The sequence below is a fragment of the Colletotrichum karsti genome (genome assembly GCF_011947395.1).
Source record: "Colletotrichum karsti strain CkLH20 chromosome Unknown Scaffold32, whole genome shotgun sequence".
Classification (NCBI taxonomy): Eukaryota; Fungi; Ascomycota; class Sordariomycetes; order Glomerellales; family Glomerellaceae; genus Colletotrichum; species Colletotrichum karsti.
Window position 1 is genome coordinate 546903 of NW_024065932.1, and position 20855 is coordinate 567757.

The 20855-nt window shown below is 55.3% G+C and overlaps 7 protein-coding genes across 7 annotated transcripts; 2 read left to right on the forward strand and 5 right to left on the reverse strand.

Annotated features, from left to right (window-relative positions):
* Nucleotides 1-251: 251 nt before the first annotated feature.
* CkaCkLH20_09237 (uncharacterized protein) lies at nucleotides 252-2762 on the reverse strand (the record flags this gene model as incomplete). Its single annotated transcript, XM_038891952.1, has 2 exons — nucleotides 252-798; nucleotides 2305-2762. The coding sequence occupies 2 exons, from the start codon at nucleotides 2760-2762 to the stop codon at nucleotides 252-254; spliced, it is 1005 nt and encodes a 334-aa protein (XP_038742885.1).
* A 630-nt stretch (nucleotides 2763-3392) lies between these two features.
* Nucleotides 3393-4648, reverse strand: CkaCkLH20_09238 (uncharacterized protein; the record flags this gene model as incomplete). Its single annotated transcript, XM_038891953.1, has 2 exons — nucleotides 3393-3719; nucleotides 3776-4648. The coding sequence occupies 2 exons, from the start codon at nucleotides 4646-4648 to the stop codon at nucleotides 3393-3395; spliced, it is 1200 nt and encodes a 399-aa protein (XP_038742886.1).
* Nucleotides 4649-4965: 317 nt separating this feature from the next.
* On the forward strand, nucleotides 4966-5505 carry CkaCkLH20_09239 (uncharacterized protein; the record flags this gene model as incomplete). The annotated part of the gene is made up of 2 exons (XM_038891954.1): nucleotides 4966-5029; nucleotides 5084-5505. 2 exons carry the CDS (start codon nucleotides 4966-4968, stop codon nucleotides 5503-5505), a joined length of 486 nt encoding a protein of 161 aa, XP_038742887.1.
* A 371-nt stretch (nucleotides 5506-5876) lies between these two features.
* CkaCkLH20_09240 (3-deoxy-7-phosphoheptulonate synthase) lies at nucleotides 5877-7328 on the reverse strand (the record flags this gene model as incomplete). Its single annotated transcript, XM_038891955.1, has 3 exons — nucleotides 5877-6193; nucleotides 6253-7032; nucleotides 7277-7328. The coding sequence occupies 3 exons, from the start codon at nucleotides 7326-7328 to the stop codon at nucleotides 5877-5879; spliced, it is 1149 nt and encodes a 382-aa protein (XP_038742888.1).
* Nucleotides 7329-8826: 1498 nt separating this feature from the next.
* CkaCkLH20_09241 (uncharacterized protein) lies at nucleotides 8827-10272 on the reverse strand (the record flags this gene model as incomplete). Its single annotated transcript, XM_038891956.1, has 2 exons — nucleotides 8827-10094; nucleotides 10149-10272. The coding sequence occupies 2 exons, from the start codon at nucleotides 10270-10272 to the stop codon at nucleotides 8827-8829; spliced, it is 1392 nt and encodes a 463-aa protein (XP_038742889.1).
* A 6228-nt stretch (nucleotides 10273-16500) lies between these two features.
* Nucleotides 16501-17600, forward strand: CkaCkLH20_09242 (uncharacterized protein; the record flags this gene model as incomplete). The annotated part of the gene is made up of 2 exons (XM_038891957.1): nucleotides 16501-16626; nucleotides 16698-17600. 2 exons carry the CDS (start codon nucleotides 16501-16503, stop codon nucleotides 17598-17600), a joined length of 1029 nt encoding a protein of 342 aa, XP_038742890.1.
* Nucleotides 17601-18842: 1242 nt separating this feature from the next.
* CkaCkLH20_09243 (uncharacterized protein) lies at nucleotides 18843-19891 on the reverse strand (the record flags this gene model as incomplete). The annotated part of the gene is made up of 2 exons (XM_038891958.1): nucleotides 18843-19375; nucleotides 19525-19891. 2 exons carry the CDS (start codon nucleotides 19889-19891, stop codon nucleotides 18843-18845), a joined length of 900 nt encoding a protein of 299 aa, XP_038742891.1.
* Nucleotides 19892-20855: the final 964 nt, after the last annotated feature.

Below are 20855 nucleotides of genomic sequence, written 5' to 3' on the forward strand. Positions count from 1 at the left end.
ACAAATTTTTTAAATAGGTTTCTTTGGCCCCCAGTTTCAATCCCCCCCCCCCCCCCCCCCCCCCCAAAATACAAGTACATGTGCCGAAAAGCCAGCGGTGTTCCTTTCCCGCCTTTACTCAGACATCGTTCCTTCACTTCAACCTTGGCGGATATCCTCATCCCTCCAATATGCCAGCAATTAGGTTGGACCAGATCATGTACCAGCGGGCGAAATCGTGACAGGTATTGGGACCTTCCAACCTCCAACGATTAGTCGGCAAGCCTTTGCCGCTTCGCCTGCCGGTCATCGTCGGCAATCTCGCTCTCCTCAAGTTCATCAGCACTACGCTTCACCTTCACATCGACGTCGTCCTTGCCAAGCCCAACGAGTTTCTCAATGAATCCCTTGCTCAGTTCAGAGACTTCGGCCTCCAGCATCTTGATCGTTTGTGCTTCAACATCTCGAAGGGTCGCAAAGCCAAAATGAGCGTTTTCCTGTTGTCCAAGCAAGAGGATAGTTCGGTTTCTCATCTGATCCATAACGGATGTAGACATTGCCATCATCCCGTCGCGGAACATATCTCGAAGAATCGGGCGCAGGTTCTTCGCAAAGCCTGTAGAGAGGACTCCAGTGCGGTGCACGCTTTTCTCAGGGCAGCTGGCGCTGATGTCGGATTTCTCGTCGCCATCCGGTATAACAATAGTGGCAGCCTGTGCAGCGACTGAGTTGGTAGATTCCGATTGTCTGTTGCCCTTCTCGGGCTCATCTTTCCGCTCCTTGATCTGACATTCGCTCCTCGCCACTCGAGCAGCAGCACTAGATTGCGCACTTCGAGAAACACTTGGAGCTGATGAGACCTGTTGACTCTTGCTCGTAGGCTGAGTGAATGAGGCAGCGGATGCATCAATTGTCGCAGTGGAGGCCTCGGTGCTCTTCACGCTTCTAACGACTGGCTCTTTTGCGACCTTGGGCTGGTAGGGATTAGATTGACTGGCGTCTTGCGTTGAAGAGCGACCGAAAAGGCTGCGTGGTGGACTTCTCGCCGCTGTCTTGGTTTCGGTAGCATGAGTGGCCTTGGGTTTCTGAGCTTCCTTCGCGGAATTGCCGGAAGCACTGCCGGAAGATTGAGCACTTGGTGGGCCTTGAGTTCCATTTGCAGGACGTCTCGGGGCTGTGGCTTGCTTAACCACGGTTTGTCTCGAACAAACCGAGGCCCCCTCTGAGAGCTTCTGCCCTGCGCTTTCAGAGCTTCCAGTTGGTATTCCTGCTGACGTATCCCTCTCAAGTCTTGGAGAACTGCCGGAACCAAATGCGCCGGAAGCATTCTCTCCATCTTTGCCAGCGTTTCCAAACCCACGACTACCAAGGCGATTCTGGTTCGCCTTCGTGGCATTTCCGAAGAGACCGGGAAAGGCTGTCCGTCCTCCATTGAGTTCCCCAGAGAGTTGGGGTGTCGATGTGCCTCCCGTTACGGTCTGATTCTCAAAGGCCTTCCCAGAGCCGAAAATGCCAGACTTTTCCCCAGCAGACGGCTTCTAGCCAGCTGTTTGAGTGAGAGTGGGCGGGCATGGCTTTCCAAAAGGGTTTGTGTTCGGCGGTGGACAGGGACGGTGAGTCGAGACAGTGTTTGGCGACGCGAAAGAGTTGAGAACAACAGGCTGTGAGGACAGTGTTGATCCAAAGTGCCCTGCTGACTGTGAAGAGAGCGTTGCTTTGGAGCCAGGAAGAGGATTAGACGCGGGTCTGGAAACGGATTTCGGCGACGCGGAGGAGGAATTTGCAAGCTGCGAGGGCTTTATTGCTCTGACCTCAGAGGACCCTTGAGTCTTCTGCTGTTGGGAAATTGGTGTGCCTTGTAGTGCAGGTAGGGCAGATGACGCAAAAGGTGACGGCGTCGAAGTAGACACCCGCGTTCCATGAGATGCGGGCGAGATTCGCCGATCTTGCACCAGGCCATTCGAAGTTGCAGCTTGGACGGAACTGGTTGCCTTTTGCCGCGATGGATCTCCGGCTCCCGAGACTAAGTTCTTTTGTTGAGGATTCATGGGCTGACGCTGAGAGCTCGTGGTAGATTCACACGCCAGGGCCGTCTGCGGAAGAGTCAAGGCCTCCTTTTCGTCCGCGGCGACGGATGCGCGCATAGTAGGTCCGCAAACGATGCTTTTGGCCCTCATATCGTTGCCGATCGCTTGAGAAGACGTGTCCGACTTCGAATTGCTGCCAGCCTGACTTTAATCAACTGCTTCGGACAAGGCATCTCCAGCAGCCGGATAGACGGCTGCCGAGCGAGGACCAAGCACAAGACCAGGACCATCTATGAACCTTAACAGTCCTTTCTCAGCCGCGGGGAGCGAGTTATCACAGCAACGGAGAAAGCTCCAACCGTTTTCCCTCAGGCCTTGCTCAAGGAAGTCGTGGGACTTGCCCTTGTTGACCAGGCGAACAATCTCGCAGTCGACCGCGGATGGCACCTCACTATTTGCAGGGTAGGGTTGTCGGCACCACTTCTCTTTCAGACGTTCCCAAGCGGCAGTGTCGGTGAGACGTGGGAAAGGGTCGGTATCTGCTGAATACACATTGTGTAGCTGCGTGTAGATGTCGTGGCGGGGCTCCGTGGAGATTTCGAAACTTGGGTGAATGTTGGACAGGGCCCATTCCAGCCACTTCCGCCTGGCAACGGCCGGCGTTTGATGCCCAAAATATGGCATGGGGCTGTAAAATGTCAGCGAGGTGTACGAGATGAAGATTCGGGCAAGATGAGGCAGGTTAGACCTGGACATTGTGGCGGCAATGCTGAGCGCGGCAGGAAGATGATTTCAGTGCCAGGTGATTTAGAGATATTTTCTCAATCCAAGTTTTGACGATGAATGGAAGCCTGATGGATCGATCCGTCTACCTCCTAATGCAGGAGGCCGAGGGACGAATCAGTTGCGCGGGTCGCTCACTCGAGATGAGGTGGTGGGAGTTGAAGACGGGAAGTGTAGGTTGACAAAAAATAATAAAAAGGTGGCCGTTTGTGGCAGAGAAGGCGAGGAAAGAAGAACGGGAGGAAGAGGGGTGGGGTGGGAGGATGAAACCAGCACAATGGGCGTGAATTTTAGAAAGAGCACCTTCCATCAGGGAAAGGAATTGGTACAGCAACATTGATCGTGATAAGAGCTCACATACTCAGTGACGACGACGAAACGAAAAACCTTGGCTTACCGGACATGTATGTTTGAAAACAATCCATCATCACCTAGTGTCAATATCCACCTTTACTGCCGCAGATAGACCTACAGCATGTAGAGCAAGAATCGATGATATTCCGTATGTTACAAGGAGTACAATATCTGTACAAAGGTCTATGCCAGACACATTCCTCTCCGCCATTCCCCTCTCGTATTTTCGTGTCTTCATCCCAAGTCGCTTTAGTTCTTGCCCTGGATCCAGTCCCTCTGCACTGGTCGCGGAAGGTGCTCATGTCCAGTGACGGGCAGACCTCTCTTCTCGAGCTCCTCCTGGATGACCTTCCACCTGCCCACCGCCTTCTCCTTGTCAATCGGGGTGATGCGGCGGTGAGACAGCTTGACGTTGGGAAGCTCCGGTAGGCTGCCCTGGGCGTAGATCGCCTCGATGACCTTGGCAGGCTTGGGCGGCTTGACGACGGCCGCGATAAGATGGCCGACCGTCTTCATCTGCGCGAGCTTGGCGTCGTGGATGTAATGGCCCGTAAGCTGGAAGACGCGCTTGTGTAGCTACGGACGTGGGTTAGCATCCTGCTACATTTAACATACGGAAAGCCATGACTTACGGCAAACTTCAGGAGAGGATCCTGGAGGGATATGGCCTTCCACTTGGGGTCCCAAGACTGAACCAGCACCTGCGCCTCGTCCGCAGAAATGGGGATGCGCGTTGCCTCGTGCCCGGAATCCTGATCCACCTGCGTAGTCGTCTCTGCGCGCCCGATACCCTGCAGCATCTGCACAATCGTCTCCGCAGCTTCCTTCTGTGCCTCGGGAACGGCGCCCTCGGCGCCAATGGCCTCGAGACTGATCGCAGTCGCCCTGTTAAAGTCCTCGCGGTCGCCCGGAACCCACTTGCGCTTCAACGCCTCCTTGTCCAGCTGCGACAGCACGAGCGTCTCGACGAGGGCTTGCCTCACCAGCGCCTCGCAGACGGCCCCATCCTCGATCTTGTTCGCGATGCTCCGCGACGAGAAGCCGACGTACTGCTCCGCGGCGGACCAGCGCTGCTCCCACCATCCATCCAGGCCTCCAATCTCCTCGAGTTCGTCAATCGTCTTTGCGGGGACATACCCCTCCGTTTCCAACGACTCCGCTGTCGGGGCAGTAATGGCGCTGTCCTCGTCCTTGGCTTTCCTATTCTTCCTGCCCTTAACTTTTGGCCTCTTCGCTTCCCAGACGGCGATCTCGGCCTGCGCCTCCTCCTGGTCGAGTCGTCTCTTCTCCTCCTTCAGTTCCTGCATCGCCGCGGGGTCGTCGACATTTTTCGGACCGGGAGCCTCGCCGCTCCAGAGCGCGTTGCGTACGCCTTCTCGGCTGCTGAGAGTCGTTGTTGTCGAGAGGGCCCGGCGGGCGGCTATGGGGAGAGTCGCGGAGGCGCAGGTGCACCGCGACGGGGCGGCTGCCAGAAGCGGCTGGCTGAGACGGGGAACTCTGCGCATCGCGGGCGGTTCGGCAGCGGTTCGTGTGAGGAAGTCGAAGGGTTTCCTGGGTTAGGAACACACGATCGAGGGAACTCGGTATCGTCAATTGAACTTTTTTGGATGCTGGGGTCAGGCTGGCGAATCAGAAGGCGGGAAGCTCCAGCCACAGTTGGAACTGCCACGGGCGCCGCCCCCGCCGGGTCCGGGTTGTCTGCCGGCTCCGATGTGGCTCGTACACTAGTCTGCGGACAGCACCAGCCTCATCCTTTCGCGGCGACAACTTCGGTTCGACGATACGTTTGACATTGGCGATGCTCCATTCCAGAACGGCAAAAATGAACCGGTTATCACTCATACTCTTGCTGCTATGCGGGTTCGTCGCTCTCGTTAGCGCAAATTGTACGTCTACCCCAAACCCAGCACCATTTGGATGCCTACTAACACCCCTCCAAGCAGCGCCGACATTCTGCAAATGCACCTGCTTCAAGAATAGCACCATCGTCGCTCTCGGTCCGCAACGCTCCGACGACAAGTCCGAATCCTCTCCGCGAGACATCCCTTCCTCGAACCTCCACCAAGAAGCCAAGCGCGCCGCCTCCTCGTCCTGCTCGCAATGCACAAAGGCCTTCTGTCTATCCAGGGGCATCGACTTCTGCCGCGACGCGACGGAGGAGAACGTCCAGACCATGTGTTTCCAGCGCGACAGCAACAAGGACCGCGTCATCGTCTGGGGGTTCCTGCTCGGCACGACGGGACTGCTGGGGTGGGCGGCGTTCAAGCGCGCGCAGGAGCTGCGGGAGGGCAAGAGGCAGGCCGAGGCGGCGGCGGCGGGGAGGGGACGCGGGGAGTACAGTTCGCTGTCGCCGACGAACTGATTTCGTACGGATGCTTTGGGATTGGCGTTCTGGGGGGCTCAGGGTTCGGGAGCGAGGTCACGGGTACGGTCATGGATACGGTTAAGAAAGGCATTATCCCCGGTCGCGGCATGTTGTTTCACGCAGAGTCGAGTAAATGGAGAATCGCAAGCCACGTTGAGTAAAGCTATCTGTCACCCTAACGTCGCAGACTTGACCGCAAATGCAAGCATCATTACCCCATGCACCATACCCATAAACGCAAAAGGACTTTTCTGTTTTTTTCCTCCCTGGAGCCTGTGAAAGCAAAATAAAAGCAAATGCCATGCATGCGATAGTATGTCCAGCCCCCTAACAATTTTCCCATCCACAAGCTTCGTCATTTTTTCAGCTTACTCCTCCTCGAGGTGAGTGACCTTGTGCGAGTCCTCGTTACCGTTGGCGGCGCCGGCGTTGACCTCGCGGCGGGCGCGGACGGCGGAGGCGAGGTCCTCGAGGACAGAGATGGTCGACTCCCAGTCGATGCAGGCGTCGGTGATGCTGACGCCCTTCTTGAGGGCGGCGGGGCCCTCAGCGGGGACCTTCTGGTTGCCCTCGTTGATGTTGGACTCGATCATGACGCCGATGATGGACTTCTCTCCCTCCCTCAGCTGGTCGCCGACGACGGCGGCCACCTTGGGCTGGTTGCGGTGGTCCTTGTTGGAGTTGCCTGGGTTTGAAATCAGTCTGTGTTCCTCGGTTCATAGGAGATGGGGATGGGTAACTCACCGTGAGAGCAGTCGATCATGATGGCCTGCTTCTGGCCCTTCTTGGTGAGCGTCTCCTTGGCCTTCTGCACGTTCTCCTTGTCAAAGTTGGGGCCCTTGGAACCGCCTCTCAGGATGACGAAGCCGTGCTCGTTGCCCTTGGTGCGGGTGATGGCGGCCAGGCCCTGCTTGGTGACACCCATGAAGTGGTGCTTGGCAGCGGCGGCGCCGATGGCGTCGATGGCGACGCCGAGGTTGCCGTCGGTGCCGTTCTTGAAGCCGACGGGGAAGGACAGGCCGGAGGCGAGCTCGCGGTGGAGCTGGGACTCGGTGGTGCGGGCGCCGATGGCGCCGACGGAGATGAAGTCGGCGAGGAACTGCGGGGAGATGGTGTCGAGCATCTCGGAGGCGATGGGCATGCCGGAGGCGGTCAGGTCGCGGAAGAGGGTGCGGGAGACGCGGAGGCCCTTGTTGATCTTGAAGGTGGAGTCGATGTCCGGGTCGTTGATGAGGCCCTTCCAGCCGACGGTGGTGCGGGGCTTCTCGAGGTAGGCGCGCATGACGACGCAGAGGTCCTGGGAGAGGCGGGCGGCGACGTCCTTGAGGCGGGCGCAGTACTCAAGGGCGGTGGCCGGGTCGTGGATGGAGCAGGGGCCGATGACGACGAGGAGGCGGTCCGACTTGCCCATGATGATGTCGGCGGCCTCGTTGCGGCCCTTGACGACGGTCTGGAGGGCCGTCTCCGTCATGGGGATCTCGGAGGAGAGGAGGGCCGGGGGGATCAGGGGGTCCTGTCCCAGGACTGTCAGGTGTTAGTCATGGTGTTTTTAGTGGTGATGGCAACAATGCTGGTGAGTATCGTGAAGCCATCGTGACGGGATGGTATGAGGATTGTGTATGCGACGGAGCAGAGTCCGATGTCAATGGAAGCACAATCCATTATCTCGGTGAGAGAGAGAGGTGGGGCAGGTGAAGGGCCGGGATGAGGTGAGTGACATCCTGAAGTGGGTTCACCAAAAATCAACACCAAAAAAAAAGTGACTCACTTCTCACGTCGTCGGCCGCGAGGGGCTCATGCTGAAGGTCGAGACCAGGCATTTTTGATGTAATTTTTTGGTGAAAAGGGTATCTAAAAACTATGCGAAAAGTCAATTAGCCATCGTCTCGAACATATTCCCGTCGTAAGCAGGCTTGCCCGCTCGATTGTCGTCTCATCGCGGGGTGCATCGTCAAAAAAGTTGAGAGACCAGCCTTGCCGCCACCCCCGGAAAACCCAGCCCAACGGTGACAGCACGTCAGACGAAGGGAAATCCGGGGTAACGAGACCAATCGGAAGGGAACCAATGGGTTGCGCGCCTGCTTACATTGAGCTTCTGAACGACTGGAAAACAAATAGCCAGACTGAGTGAATCAATCTCTGGGAAAGGGCTCGGCTTTGCGAGGAGGCGCGGAATCGGTTCGCCGTGGACTGCGGAACTGGGTATCGTATCGTGGGATCTGCTGGCTTGAGCCGTCGGTGACCGAGGAGGGAGGATGAATGTTCGTCCACAGGGGCGGTCGGGAAGGGGGAGGGACTGGACTTTTTGGGGAGTCGGAGTGGTTGGGCGGGTATTCTGGTTGTGACTCAGAGAATTGAAGGCGAAAAAGTGGGATGGAGATTCTTTCAAGGATTCGGAATTTTTATTTTTATTTTTTTGTAAGATGCTTTACACTTCTGTGTGGTTTTTGGAGTCTTTTTTTTTTCTTCTTGTGTTCCCGGAGCTCTCTCGGAGGCACTCCCGCCGGCAGTTGGCATGTATCTTTCTGCAGGTTTACGGCTGAGAAGATACCTATTTTTGGAGATTTTGCCAACATGCGGTGTAATTAATGCACTGTTTGCTCAAAGGGCGCCGTTGGTGGTTCCACGTGCGTCCTGTCTTGTCAAGTGTCAATTATTTCTCGTTGAAATTTCAGCCCTTGCGTTGACAAGCTTGTCAATTGTGCCTCTGTGAGTGGGCAGGGTCATGCCGGGCCCCCTTCGACGTCACCGGCTCGAATCGGAAGCGGTCGTCGGACGCAAAGAATGGGGACGTTGGCGAAGTTTTTGGGCATTCCGCTCTCCCGGTGACGCAACGGTGTTCGAGGAGGAGAGTCAGGAAGGCCGATGGCGGGGCAGAAATGGAGGGGCAATTGGGCCACTTTGGCTGCTGAGAATTTTAGTAGGGAAGACCGGTGTCTCTAGTCTTCGTTCCAAGGACGTCTCCAAGAGTCTCAAGGGCAATGCACGATATCAAAAGTCTCGCTGTTATTCAGAGACTGATGCCATTGGCAGTTTTTCATCTCCATCATGCGTGAGGATTTGGCAGTGGCCAGTGAAAAAGACCCGTGTTAATGAGACGCCTCTGATTGGACAATTCGACATTCACACCTTCACACCGTACTCTCACCGGTCTTGACCGAGAATTGAGGGGCCGACACCGGTAATCCAAGGTGAGCCGTTTGGGTGTCTCCGCTCCATGGCCACTACCTAATATCAGCTACCTAATATCAGCGAGAAAACAACTTTCATTGCAGGAATCATGAGCTTCGTTCAAAGGTATCACACATATGCAGACATTTACAACACAGTACACATAACCCCGCGCTCCTTCCCGTGAAGACTGAACCACCAGGTGATAGCCATCGCCAGCGCCAAGTAATCCGTAGAATCGACGTTATCCAACACGAGCAGATTCGGAAACGAATCCGCGCTGCAATACCTCCACAGGCTCGGAAACAGCTTGTTCTTCGCCCGGTACGCGAGGTCCAGAATCGACGGCCCGAACCCCGCCGCCTCCGCGCCCGTCACCTGCGTCAGAGTCCAGCTCGTCTCCACCACCGGCGCCTCCCGCCGCGTCTTGTACCGCGCCAGCTTCTTCCGCTGGTCCTCCGTCATGACCCCGACGTGGTCCGTATTCGAGTAAGCCACCGCCGGCCGCACCGGAAAGGACCGCGATTTGGTGTAAAACCCCTTCCCCTCGTACGCCGCGGGGATGCGGATGTGCCGCCCCGCCTCGATCAGGCACACCACCGCGGCCCTGCCCTTGCCGATGAAGTCGTTGACGGTCAACGTCGTGAGATCTCCCGTGCCGGCGGGCGCATGGTAGAGGTGTCTCAGACCGGTCGACGGGCTCGCGAGGAGCGCGAATAGCCCGTCCCACTGCTTTTGGTCAAAGTCGACGAACGCCGAGTCGCTGTCGTACGCGTGCGAGAAGTCGAGGATGACGAGCTCGGCGCACGACGCCGTGAAGAGGTTGACGTGTGCGATGATCTCGGCGATGGACACGCCGTTCGCGCCCTGCCAGCGCAGCGGCGTCCGCGTGTTGCTGTAGTGGCCCGTGAAGTACGCTCCGGACGAGACCACGGGCCGGACGTCGAAGAAGCGCACGCCGTCCGCGAGCTGCTCGCCAATGTGGCGCGTCTGGGTCCGGACGTTGGCGGGGGTGACGAAGGGCGACGTCTTGGTGATGAGCTTGTCGAGGCTCATGCCCGCGTCGTGGGACTCGAGCAGGCAGATCGTGCGCAGGGTCTGCTCTCCGATGGCGGACAGGGTATCGCTCATCCATGTGCGTCCCGGCGGGTTGGAGGAGATGAAGGAATCCTCCGTGCCGCCGAGGAAGAGGAACGCGCTGCCATTGTGGACGAATGGGGTCTCGATCCTTGCGCCTTTGGGGTTGCCGAGGGTCGAGACGTCGATGAGGTGCAGGTAGTAGAATCCGTTGCCAAAGTCGCTGCCGTTGATGCCGAGTTCGATGGCGGGTGAGTGGTCGCCGAAGGAGTACTGCGTGAGGGCCCAGTCGTGGGTTGTGGCTGTTTTGAACTCGGCGTAGACGTCGACGATCTCTCCTGCATATGGCTTTCAGATGACCGGACCGTAAATCGAAACGTGATGCGACTCACCCGGCTTAATCTTCTCGGGAAGGGACCAGTCGCTCATGTCGCCGGCGCCGGCGTCGGGTTGGAATGTGCGAATCCATGTGTACGGCGTGGCGTTGACGACGCAGAGTGTACCGCCCCAGCCCATCTCAAAAGAGACCGTTCTGAATATTTACATAAAGCTTTCAATTGATGGTGAATGAGATTGGCGGCTGAGAAGGAAGCATGTCCGTTGGCGGGCTGACTTCGGGCGGGGTTTAAACTCTCCCTTCCCATACCTCTATGATCTCATCCAATGTTAGCCTCGGAAAGAGTCAATTCGGCCACAAGCGTAGCTACATGGGAATTCCACCTGTCCCGTCTGGTATTACTTGCCATATTCATAGATCTTCGGCAATACGTGTTCAGGGGGACGAATTGAAAAATATTTCTAATACATTTTCATGTATTAATTGTTTGCAGATATCCTCGCAATTCTAGCAACAAGGGATCTCAACATTGTGACTGACAAATATATTCGCTCTTGATACTCGCTCTTATCGTTATACCTATACTGACTCATTACATGTCACTTAGAATACACATGAGTCTCAGCTGCCTGCTGATGGCTACATCCATACCAAAATAAATTCCATTTGCTATATGAGCACAGTCAGGCAAGGTTCTCCGAACCACATGAAATAAATCGAACATATAGCCTCTGGCTTCCGCTCCGTCTACAAGAAGGTTGAATCTATATGATAAGTTCTTGATAAGGTAGAATATACCATCACGTAGAAAAAGGGTTCCTCAGCTCATCAGTGGGAACATCGCCATTCATGATTGCCTATAAACTGAACTTCGGTGACACCCTACTACGTCTCAAAGCGCTAACGGCTAGTCACATTCTGAAGCGTTCGAGAAAATTCTCTGGGTAAAGCTATGTGTCAAGTTCATCTTTGCCTAAAGGACATCATCACCATATATTCGCGACAGACACTCACCTCTCTAATCATGTCGTCGTCGCCGTTGTCACTTGGCATCTGGAAGTTCACAAATGTCACCAGGAATGATCGCAGAGTCCTTTATAGTGAATCAAAGTCTTATAGAACCATCAGCTGACCCCAGATGATTGAACCGCGGCGAAGTTGGCCGCACGTTCTCCTCCCAGGTTACGGGTGTATTGGACATCGAACCCACGGTAACTAACTCTTTCATTGAAGGGTGAAGCATTGTCTAAGATGGGAGTAATTCTTGCTATTGGAAAGATCGGTTTATGGTGTTTAAGGGACTGGTACATGAATATCGCGTACATCAGAAAGTAGACATTGCTCTTCGACTTGTTGATCTCGCCGCTACTCTGAAGACATTGAAGTCGACTAGCATTGGCAAGCGAAGCATCCGTTCAGTTGCAGTCGGTATCCCGAGACAGTTAATAGCAATAACACAGATATGTATCTTATCCTTACGCCCAGGAGGAAGCCAGTGCTTTGCTCCCGCGTCCTCCGGACCCAAGTCCATGGCCTTGGACGTCAGTAAAGGTGATGCGTTTTCCTTATCGGATTGAAATAACGATCATCGAGACGCGATACCAGCCAAACTGAGCTACGTCGAGTTCGTCGATCGAAAGACCCAGTATTCAAGGAAAGGGCCTTACGATATGATGCATAAGCAGCGGACGACGACATGGCCCGGCCTGGAATCGTTGGGAAACGTGCGCCGGTGTCTTCTTCGTCAACTTGATCATGCTTGAGTACAGGCCAGATGAAGAGCTATGGTGAGTGACACTTGCTCTATGGCTTATCGCTGGGCGAGATTAGTTGGTAAGGTGAGTTGAGGATTTGTATAAGACTGCCCATCTTTTGCGGCGAAAGTTCACACATATTCGTCGATGACTGTTCCGCTGGGGTTTGTCGCAGAGAACTATGAGAGTTATTGAATTTAGTTTCTTACTTTGCAGCGCTTGATGAGATTAAATATGAACAGAAAGGATGGTGTAGTTGTGATTGGATTTATTTGTAGCTTTTTTACGCCATCAATATCTTTGGTTTCTCGGTGAAGAATAAAGTGTTGACTCCTCCATCCAATGCTTTGATTTATTGTAGAACCGGCTTGCAAAAATACCTTTTACGATGTCACAAATGACTTGAATCTCATTTAACTCATCAATCTTGTGTAACTGGATAGGGGTGCAAGTGTCGTTGATCCGCCTGTGACGCCCTCACCGGAAGCTCACCGAGCCAGAAAGCCACCGGAGCTATCCAGGTGAGACCTATGTGACCGACTCACGTCAAGCCAGCCCGAACCATTCCTTCTGTCCTTAAAAGTCCAATAACCGAGAGACATCAATGCGGGAAAGCTACCGAGCGTCGACACGGTCCTGACAAGCAAGCCGTGCTCTCGCGCACCCCTCTAAATCCTCCAGTCACGACCCTAATTGCAACGGCGAGCGACCGACAAGAAATGAAACGGCATCTGGCCCCAAGTCCCGAGTGAAGATCAACAGACTTCATTCGGTTTCGCTGCTTCGAATGTCTTGGCCGTCTGTTCGAAATAACTCTGCTTCATCGCCATATGTACGAATACATATTTAGAACACCACCACAGCAGGCCAACCAACATACCTGGCGACAACGGGGTTCCGCAGGAACAGCATGGGGGCAGAATTTCCGCCCTCGCCTACTCTCCAGGCCGTTGGTCCTTGGCGCGAAAGGGGGGGGTCCGAGAGTCTAGAACTCCCGAGGGACCCTTGGATCGCTGTCAAGCCCCTCATCCATCACCTGGGGGCCTATCTGCTGCGATGCATTAACGTCCGTCTTTTGTCATTTGCCCGGAGACCCGTGGCAGCCCACCACCATCTTCTCGGCGTCCGGCAAGGCAGCGAGATCTACCGCTTGAGCTGTGTAATCATCAAGAGAAGAGTGTGTGTGTGTGCGTGTGTGCGCGTCTACGTCCGTTCACCTCCCAAAGTCAAAGCTCAATCTATTGGAAATTTTGTGAGCTCGAACGGCGGGACGACGGCAACCCCCGGTTCTCAAGATTTGCCGTTTAGAGAGGTCACGAATCGTTCGACGGCGCACGTTTCCGGGATGGCGGCGCGGGGGACGGCAATCCTGGCCGTGGTGTTCAACACCTTACCTACATACCTAGACAGTGGTCGTAAAATGTCCAATCTAAGAGCTCGTAATGACGCTGGAGGTCTTGGGACTGGGAGAAGTAGGCAAGCATTTGATCCTGATTTTGTTTCGTGACACAGCTCCCGAAAGTCGGTAGGTAGCATTCGGGGGAGGAATGTTACGCTGAGGGGTAGATGTTTGGGGATGCGGCTCTCTACCCATTCTATTTTCTGCCTTTACACTGGATATGCTTATTCCGGGTCATTGGATATGCTTCTCAGTGCTCTATAAATGCGCTTTGCTTACGTACCTCAGTGCACTCGTTCGAGGAAGATGAAAGTTTTCTTGGTCACGACATACTTGATTGGACTGAGCCGACGAGTGTCGACTCAAGCTGCGCCGAACCGCTTGACTCGCCTGGGTCCTTTTTTCGTTCTCACCATCTCTTTCGAGGTCGATGAGACGGCAAAAGAACTGGGGGCCGCCGCCGCGTGTTGACGAACCTGGGCGGTAAAGGCCTTGGTTCTTTCTAGATTACCGCAGGGTTGGATGAGAAGAGTAGATGATCGTCGAAAAGTAAACCATGGTCCGTCGTCATAACCTGAACTTGAACGAACCCGTATTTGGGAATTTGGTGAGAACATTGCATATGCGGCCGTGAACCCAATCACCTCCGCGCGCGCGGAAACCCTTCCCTTCACATCACGGACCTCACGGCGTTCATCGTCAACTCATCCAGTTGTATCTCGTCCCGGGCTCAATTTTACCCCTCTTTAGGCATAGCAACGAACGCTCAAACTCCCTTTGGGCCCTATCCACCAGAACAGCTCATCCCACCCACCCCAGCAGTTTATGAAGCAATCCTGAAACCGCCCTCACCACCACCACCACCACCTTTTCCACTGAGGAGCAGAAAAAAAAAGAGAAAGCTCCAGCCAACGACAAGGCCGTCCGCATGTGACGGGTGGTGGTAGCAGGCGGGACGAACCAGCAAATGGCCAGGCGGCGGCAGAGGATGGCCACGGTCCGTTCACACACACACGCCACACCATCTTTTCCGCAGCGAACCGCCGCTCGCTGTCGTTGTCGTGATGTGGACGAACGTACCCCTTGCGAGGGAGAGAGAGGGAGAGAGCACAGATGTTGAAAAGTCAACGGCCGACGGGACCGCTCTGGAGTCTGGCATCCACACTTCGCGACACGGCGAGACTTTGCGGTGGTTTGTCGGATAGGGTAGACCTAGTATGGCCCGTCGGCGGTGTTGTGCTCAGCTCAGTAAGAACCTCGTTCTGGTCCTCGCTGGTGGAAAAGGGCGAGAGCAGGTTACAGCGACAAGCTTTGGGCGGCTGAAGGAGCATTTGCTGCGGCTAAGATATGAAGACGGAGGAAGAAAAGGGAGGGTTTATTCTGTGTTGGTTGGATGCTATGAACGACTGTGACATGACCCCCGGTACCTCGATCTTAGCAGTTCGGAATAAGAGCCCTTTGGTCGCCCTTTTTCGTTTCTAACACCACCTTGCCCTATATCTCGTCGCATCCAAATCTTTCTCTTTTCCTCCCTCAACGGCTTGTGGTGGTATCATTTTTTTCTCCGCGACCCCCTAACCCGAGAACCAACGTTGTCTTTCACCCCTGTTTCTCTTCTGCCTGGTGCTGGTGCTGGTGTCGCGATTGTCACTGCCGATCGTCGTCGTGGCTTCTTATTTTTCATTTTGAGATTCTTCAGCGGACGTCCGTTCGCCGTATCGCCTCGAACCATCATTCCTTTTCCATCTTTTCTTTTCGTGTAATTCTTTCCTGCGATTCACCACCGACCGATGAGAAAAATAGACGCCGGTAGACTCCATTCCAGTGTGGACAAAGACGCCGTTCGATTCCGACACGACACGCGACTCAACGTTTACCCAACGGGTGACGCGACGCCGGAAGAAACATTCCAGAACAACAACGACGTTGATTTGGATCACACTCCCTTTCATCGAGTATCACCGTCACCAGCCAAGAACAGGCCTTAGAAACGGGACCCCCTCCCCTCGGTTGGATTCCAGCAGAGCGGAACTACGCTACGCAAAAGATAGCGCCATCTCGCCGCCTCTAGCGTCCCAGGCGTTGGGATTTATTGGCAAGTCGGGTGGAACAGAGAGATCCATCCCCCTTTTGTGGCGCTGTGTCCGGTGTCGACCTCTGATTTTTTATTTTATTTTATTTTATTTCATTCGTGCAACCGCGCGACGGTCGAGTGCCTCGTGGCCGCCACTTCCTGCCTGCCTGCCTTCCTGCCTTCCCGGTCTGACGTCCCCCTCCCAAGCCTCCAGGGTTCAATTCAACTGGCAGCTGCTGCCTCTTTCAGTCTCGACCTCGACCCTTCCTGCCTGCTCTTTCCACTTTATTCGCGACTGCCTCCTTCCCGAAACCTCGGTTTACATTTTAACGCTTCTTTCCTTCCTCAAAATTTCAATTTAAATCAACGGCATTTGTCGATCGAAAAGAGAAGAAAATACCCCCCCGACTGCGGAGAAAAGGGAAGCCTCACCTGCATCTTGCACCTGCACCTGCACCTGCTCAAATCGGGGTACTCGGTTGCCTTTTTCGGGGGAAAGCGACTTACACCGCGATCGCGCTCGCGCCAAAACAGGGAACCTCTCGCCTTCCTACCGTCCTAGTAGCATCATCAACATCGACATCATCCATCCAGGTCATCATCTCACTGGAAAGCTGAGAAGAACCATTTCGACTCGACTCAGCCTCCCTTCCATTCGCAACTTCAGCCCTTCCCTTCCCCGCAGAAAAAGATCGACAGCTGGAGATTGTGGTCTTCGTATCCATCCGTGCCGCACTTGCACTTGCACTTGCACTTGCACGCAATCGCACTTGCGCCTGCCACCAAAGCTCTCAGCCCGTCCCGTCCGAGTCCCAACCCCCGCCAATCCCGGCACCTCCAGTCCGGGGACCAACTTGGCAGCACCAGCACCCTCCAGGTCACACCTACCTCACTTCAGCAAGCCAGTGCACTCGCACTTGCGCTTTACGGAGAGTTCCTTGCTCTTCACTTCAGAACACGGACACACACCTCTTCGTCGACGCCAATTCTTCTTTTTACATCCATCTGACCAAGACGACATCGCCAGTGCACCACTTTGCTTGTTTTTCTTTACCAACGAGAGACTGGCTATCGCTACATTCTGCGCCGCATTTCTACACGCTATTCGAGCATCGCCAGTTACCCGCCCGCGCATTTCTTCTACACCACACTGCAGTACCGCTACCACACACACAAACCACTGAACGCCACTCCCATGATGTTCGGTGTTCAGCAGTATCCAATCCCCGACATGACCCGGAAGAGGGGACGGGAGGACGACGATGACATGATGAATGGCACACTCAGCTTCGGCGAGCACAGAAACGTACGTCCGCTTCTCTCTCCTGCACCTTCCCCGTCCCGAGTCCGGCCTCCGCTAACTTCGGACTTGTACAGAAACGTCTCCAATGTCTCCCCCTCCGAACCTCGCCCAATTCGAAGCGCTGCTTTGCGCCCGTCATGCCCCTCAACGCCGTCCCTTGCACACTTACACCCGGCGATTCCGACTCGGAGGAGCAGCCCAAGTCGCACTTCTCGCCCTGGTCCTCCTCACCCGCCCAGGGCTCTTGCCAGCCCTCGCCGTTCCAGCAGACCGATCATGACATGGACATGATGGACACAATGTCACCGCCCCCCGTTCCCCAAGTCCACGCCCGTCCCGATCCGGCCTCGTCTGTCAACGGTCGCATGCCCACTCCCATCCAACCCAACTTCGCCGCTCAGGTTCGGGGTGGCGCCTGGGGCGGACCGGGACCCGCAGTCAGCCATCTCAACGGCGTCGTCAATATGGGCCACATGCACGCCGGCTTCGGCTCTGCCGAGTCCCGCAGCATCCCCCGCTCCATGGATGCCGGTGACGACTGGCACGCCGTGCAGAACCGTCGTCTGCCTTCTCCCATCAGCGAAGGAGAGGACTCAACTAGTCACGTCGGCAGCGCGAGCTTGAGTCCCCCGGGTATGATTCTCGACAATGGTTTCTCGTCCAACCTCGCCATGCGTCTGGAGCAGTCATCCCTGGATGGTAGTCACGACATGGACATGATGGGTATCGAAGATCACGCCGGTCACATGGGCGAGGAGCCCGTCACCACAACCATCGACGCACACCCCACAGAGACGACGTCAGCTCCCGCAACACCGTCGCCTGGACGCAAGGGACACATCCGGTCTAGGCACACCGTCAACCACTGGACCTGGCAGCCGGGAATGAGAAAGAGCTTCAGCATAGGATACCGAGCCGACTGCGAGAAGTGCCGTCTCAAGGTTCCGGGCCACTTCAATCATATCATCGTCTCATAGAAGGGGCTGACAGTCTTGGTCGAGAACTTGACCGAGGCGGCCAGGCAGCTGTCCAACCCCAGATGTGCGGAGCAGTACATGGCGAAGAAGCGGGAAGAGCGTCTGAGACGGGAAAAAGACGACCAGAATCTTTTTCGCCGTTGAGATGCCTGGTGGCGTAAAAGCATGACTTACAAAAGGCACATCAGAGTGTCATACAACTTCTGATTCCACGGCGTTTTTGATTTCGGACTTGGGGGGCTTTCGACGATGGCCATTGGCCCGTCCTGCGTAATACCACTTTCAGCGTACACATCTACACTCGTTTGGGCCCAAGGTTAACGGACTCTACACATTCTCGGTTTATAGGTTATGGTATATGGAAAGCATCCTGGGATGGGATGGGATTTGGGCAGTCCGGCGTGGCTGACCCGCATGGTGCTGCATTTTAGGAGCGTTGTGGTGTACATAATACCAGTCCCAAGGGACATAATCAGATCAGCGGGAGCTGCAGCATTGTTCATGACACAAGAAGGGCCTGCCCAAGTTCAGTGATTGCGCTATGTTGAATTTTGAGCTGTAAGGGTCTCGAACGTTTTGCCGAATCACGAGCCATTCGGTGTTCATGCGCTGTATTGCCAACAACCAAGACTTTTCAGGGACAATCGAATAACTCATGACATTATATGTGCATAGAAAAAAGATGGGCTACCTCAAAATGCAATCAACATAAAAATCTGCAGAGGTCGGTACTCTTCGGACGGAAAGCCTAAGCAATGCAAAGACGAGATGATATTTCCTTCCCGCATGCAAAAGATCCCAACCGGACGCCGTCTAATGCACATCCAGCCAAGTTTACACTATGATACAGTGACACTCTTCTCATCCCCACTTCACCACCTCCCTCCGGCGTCGAGGGATAGGACAGTCCGCACTCGTACAGGGCCCTCATCTCCTCCCTTCTCGTGTAACATCATCAGCCCCCCAAGGCATGCGTCCCACCATTATCGACAGATATTCCCACATGCCTGCCTGCTGCTGCTGCTGCTTTTTGTGTGTGCGATTGATTGTTCTTCTATGCCCGTCCCGAATATCGTCACAATACCACATGCTCCCCGTTGTGTTCTGTATCAAATTATAACATTGCCGCCGTCCAGCCTTTTGGTGTGTATGTGTGTGTTTGTGTGTTTGTCTCCCGGGACTTTAGATAAGTCAAAAGGAGAGAGGGAAAGAAGGCCTGGTGGTTGTACCGTTCTTCTTCGATCACCACCACCCCTTCTTCTCGACCTTCTTCTCCTCCGCCGGCAGCCCGATCTGGTCCAGCGCGCCCCCGCGCCTCTGGTTCTCCCTCTCCCGCTCGAACGCGGCCTTGGCCTTGTCCTGGATGTTCTCTGAGGGTGATGATGATGACGAGGAGAGGGGCCACCAGCTGCTGCTGCTCTTCTTCTCCTGCGGCGCTTCGGTAGTCTCGGTAAATGTTGCCGCAGCAGCTGCAGGGTCTTCCTGCGCCGTCGTCCTCTGCTGGCCGTTGCCGAAGAACTTCTCGGCCTGGGTGGTGACGGTGGGGGCGGAGAGGAGCGGGGGCAGCTTGACGCCGGTCTCGCGGGCGCGGGCGTTGGCCTCCTCGACGAGGGTGACCTGGGCGTCGGTGGCGGTGCCGTTGATGAAGGCGAGGCGGGCGGTGGCGAGGGAGTCCTCCTCCATCTTGCGCTGGGCCTCGATGAAGTCGGCGCGGCGCTGCTTGTTGTAGGTCACCATGTCGTAGACGGAGTAGACGGAGACGAGGCCTGCGATGGCTTTAAGGGTGTTAGCTTTTTGGCTCTTTTGGCGGTAGATATGTTCTAGCTTCAGATTGTTCACTCTCTTCCCTGGGGTGGCGAGAGTTCGAGGCCAATTGAACCACCCCAGAACGAGAGAACATGTGTAGAGAGACACAAAAACGTACCCGTGAACCCGACGAGTCCGATGACGGTGGCCTTGTGCGCGACGTCGAAGAACCTCCGGCTGCCGCCGATGACGCGGTCGACGCTGCTGGTCTGGGCCTTGCGCGCGGCCTCGTGGGCGGCCCGGAGGCGGCGGACGCGCTGTTCGGGGGTCTCGCCCGGTAGCCTGCCGGGAGTCGCCGACGAAGACTTTTGTGGTGTGGTCCTGGAGGCGGCGGCGGCATTGGTGCTTTGTGTCGTTTTCGCGCCGGCTTTTGCTGCTGCTGAGGATCGTGGGGGGGGAGTCGAGCTTTTGGAGGCGGCGTGCGGGGTGGTCGATGTGAAGCGCGTTGCGTCCGAGGCGCTTCGGGGGGAGACGCGGGAGCTCATCTTTGTTGCGTGTGTGTGTCTGAATCCGTCAATTGTCGATTGGGAGGGGACGGCTGTTGGGAGAATTTGACGTTCGAAGTACACACTCGGATCGGAAGAACGGCGGACTCGGGGTGGATGGAGGCTGTCATGAGATTTTTTGGAGCTTTGGGATTGGAGAGCCCGGGATGGGTTGGGTTGGTTTTTTGGGGGGTTCTGATTGGCTCGGTAGGTCCCGGGGGCTTGATGTCGTACGAGACTTTTTGGGCAGCTTAGGTACACGGTCTTGGAGAACGTTGATTTCGATGAAGAGATGGATGTTGAGGACTTCAATTGAGGCTGATCGTTAAGCTTGGGAATTATGGTGATCACTGGTTTACGGTGGTCTCGGTCTTGGAATCATAGGAGAAGGAGCTCTGGCAAAATCTAGGCGGGTTTATTTACCACAAGCTCACCTGCAGAGAAGATGTAGGGACACCACGACGAAACTAGCACTACTGAAAGTATTGAATTGCGAATGAAGCAGCATTAAGACGAGCTGTTTCGAGCGATGGGCGGCGACGTGAGATAAAGCTCGAGAGAAGCGATCTCGAGTAAAATCAAATCCGAGGCATCACAAATGTCAATCAAAATCCTCTTCATGACCCTGCACTCGGCAGAGAACACAATGAAAACCAGTGGAAGGAACACATCAAAAATTGCGACCGCGATGGTCCCGAAGGACAATCGAAAGGGATCGACTCCGCGATGTGCAATGCAGGCCTCTCCCCATGCCTCCGGGAATTCGTGATCACCCCGAGGCCGGACTAGGTAAGTATATCTTCCAAGTCAAGTCGTGAGAAAGCTGCGCGTGGTGGAGGAGATTTTATAGGTTCTCTGAGGCCGGCCACAATCAGTAGCGGTACGTACTTCCTCAGAATGGAAATTCGCCATTGGCCGGGCCCTGGCCCCCTCGGATCATACTTGCCCCGTCGCCTGCGCTGCC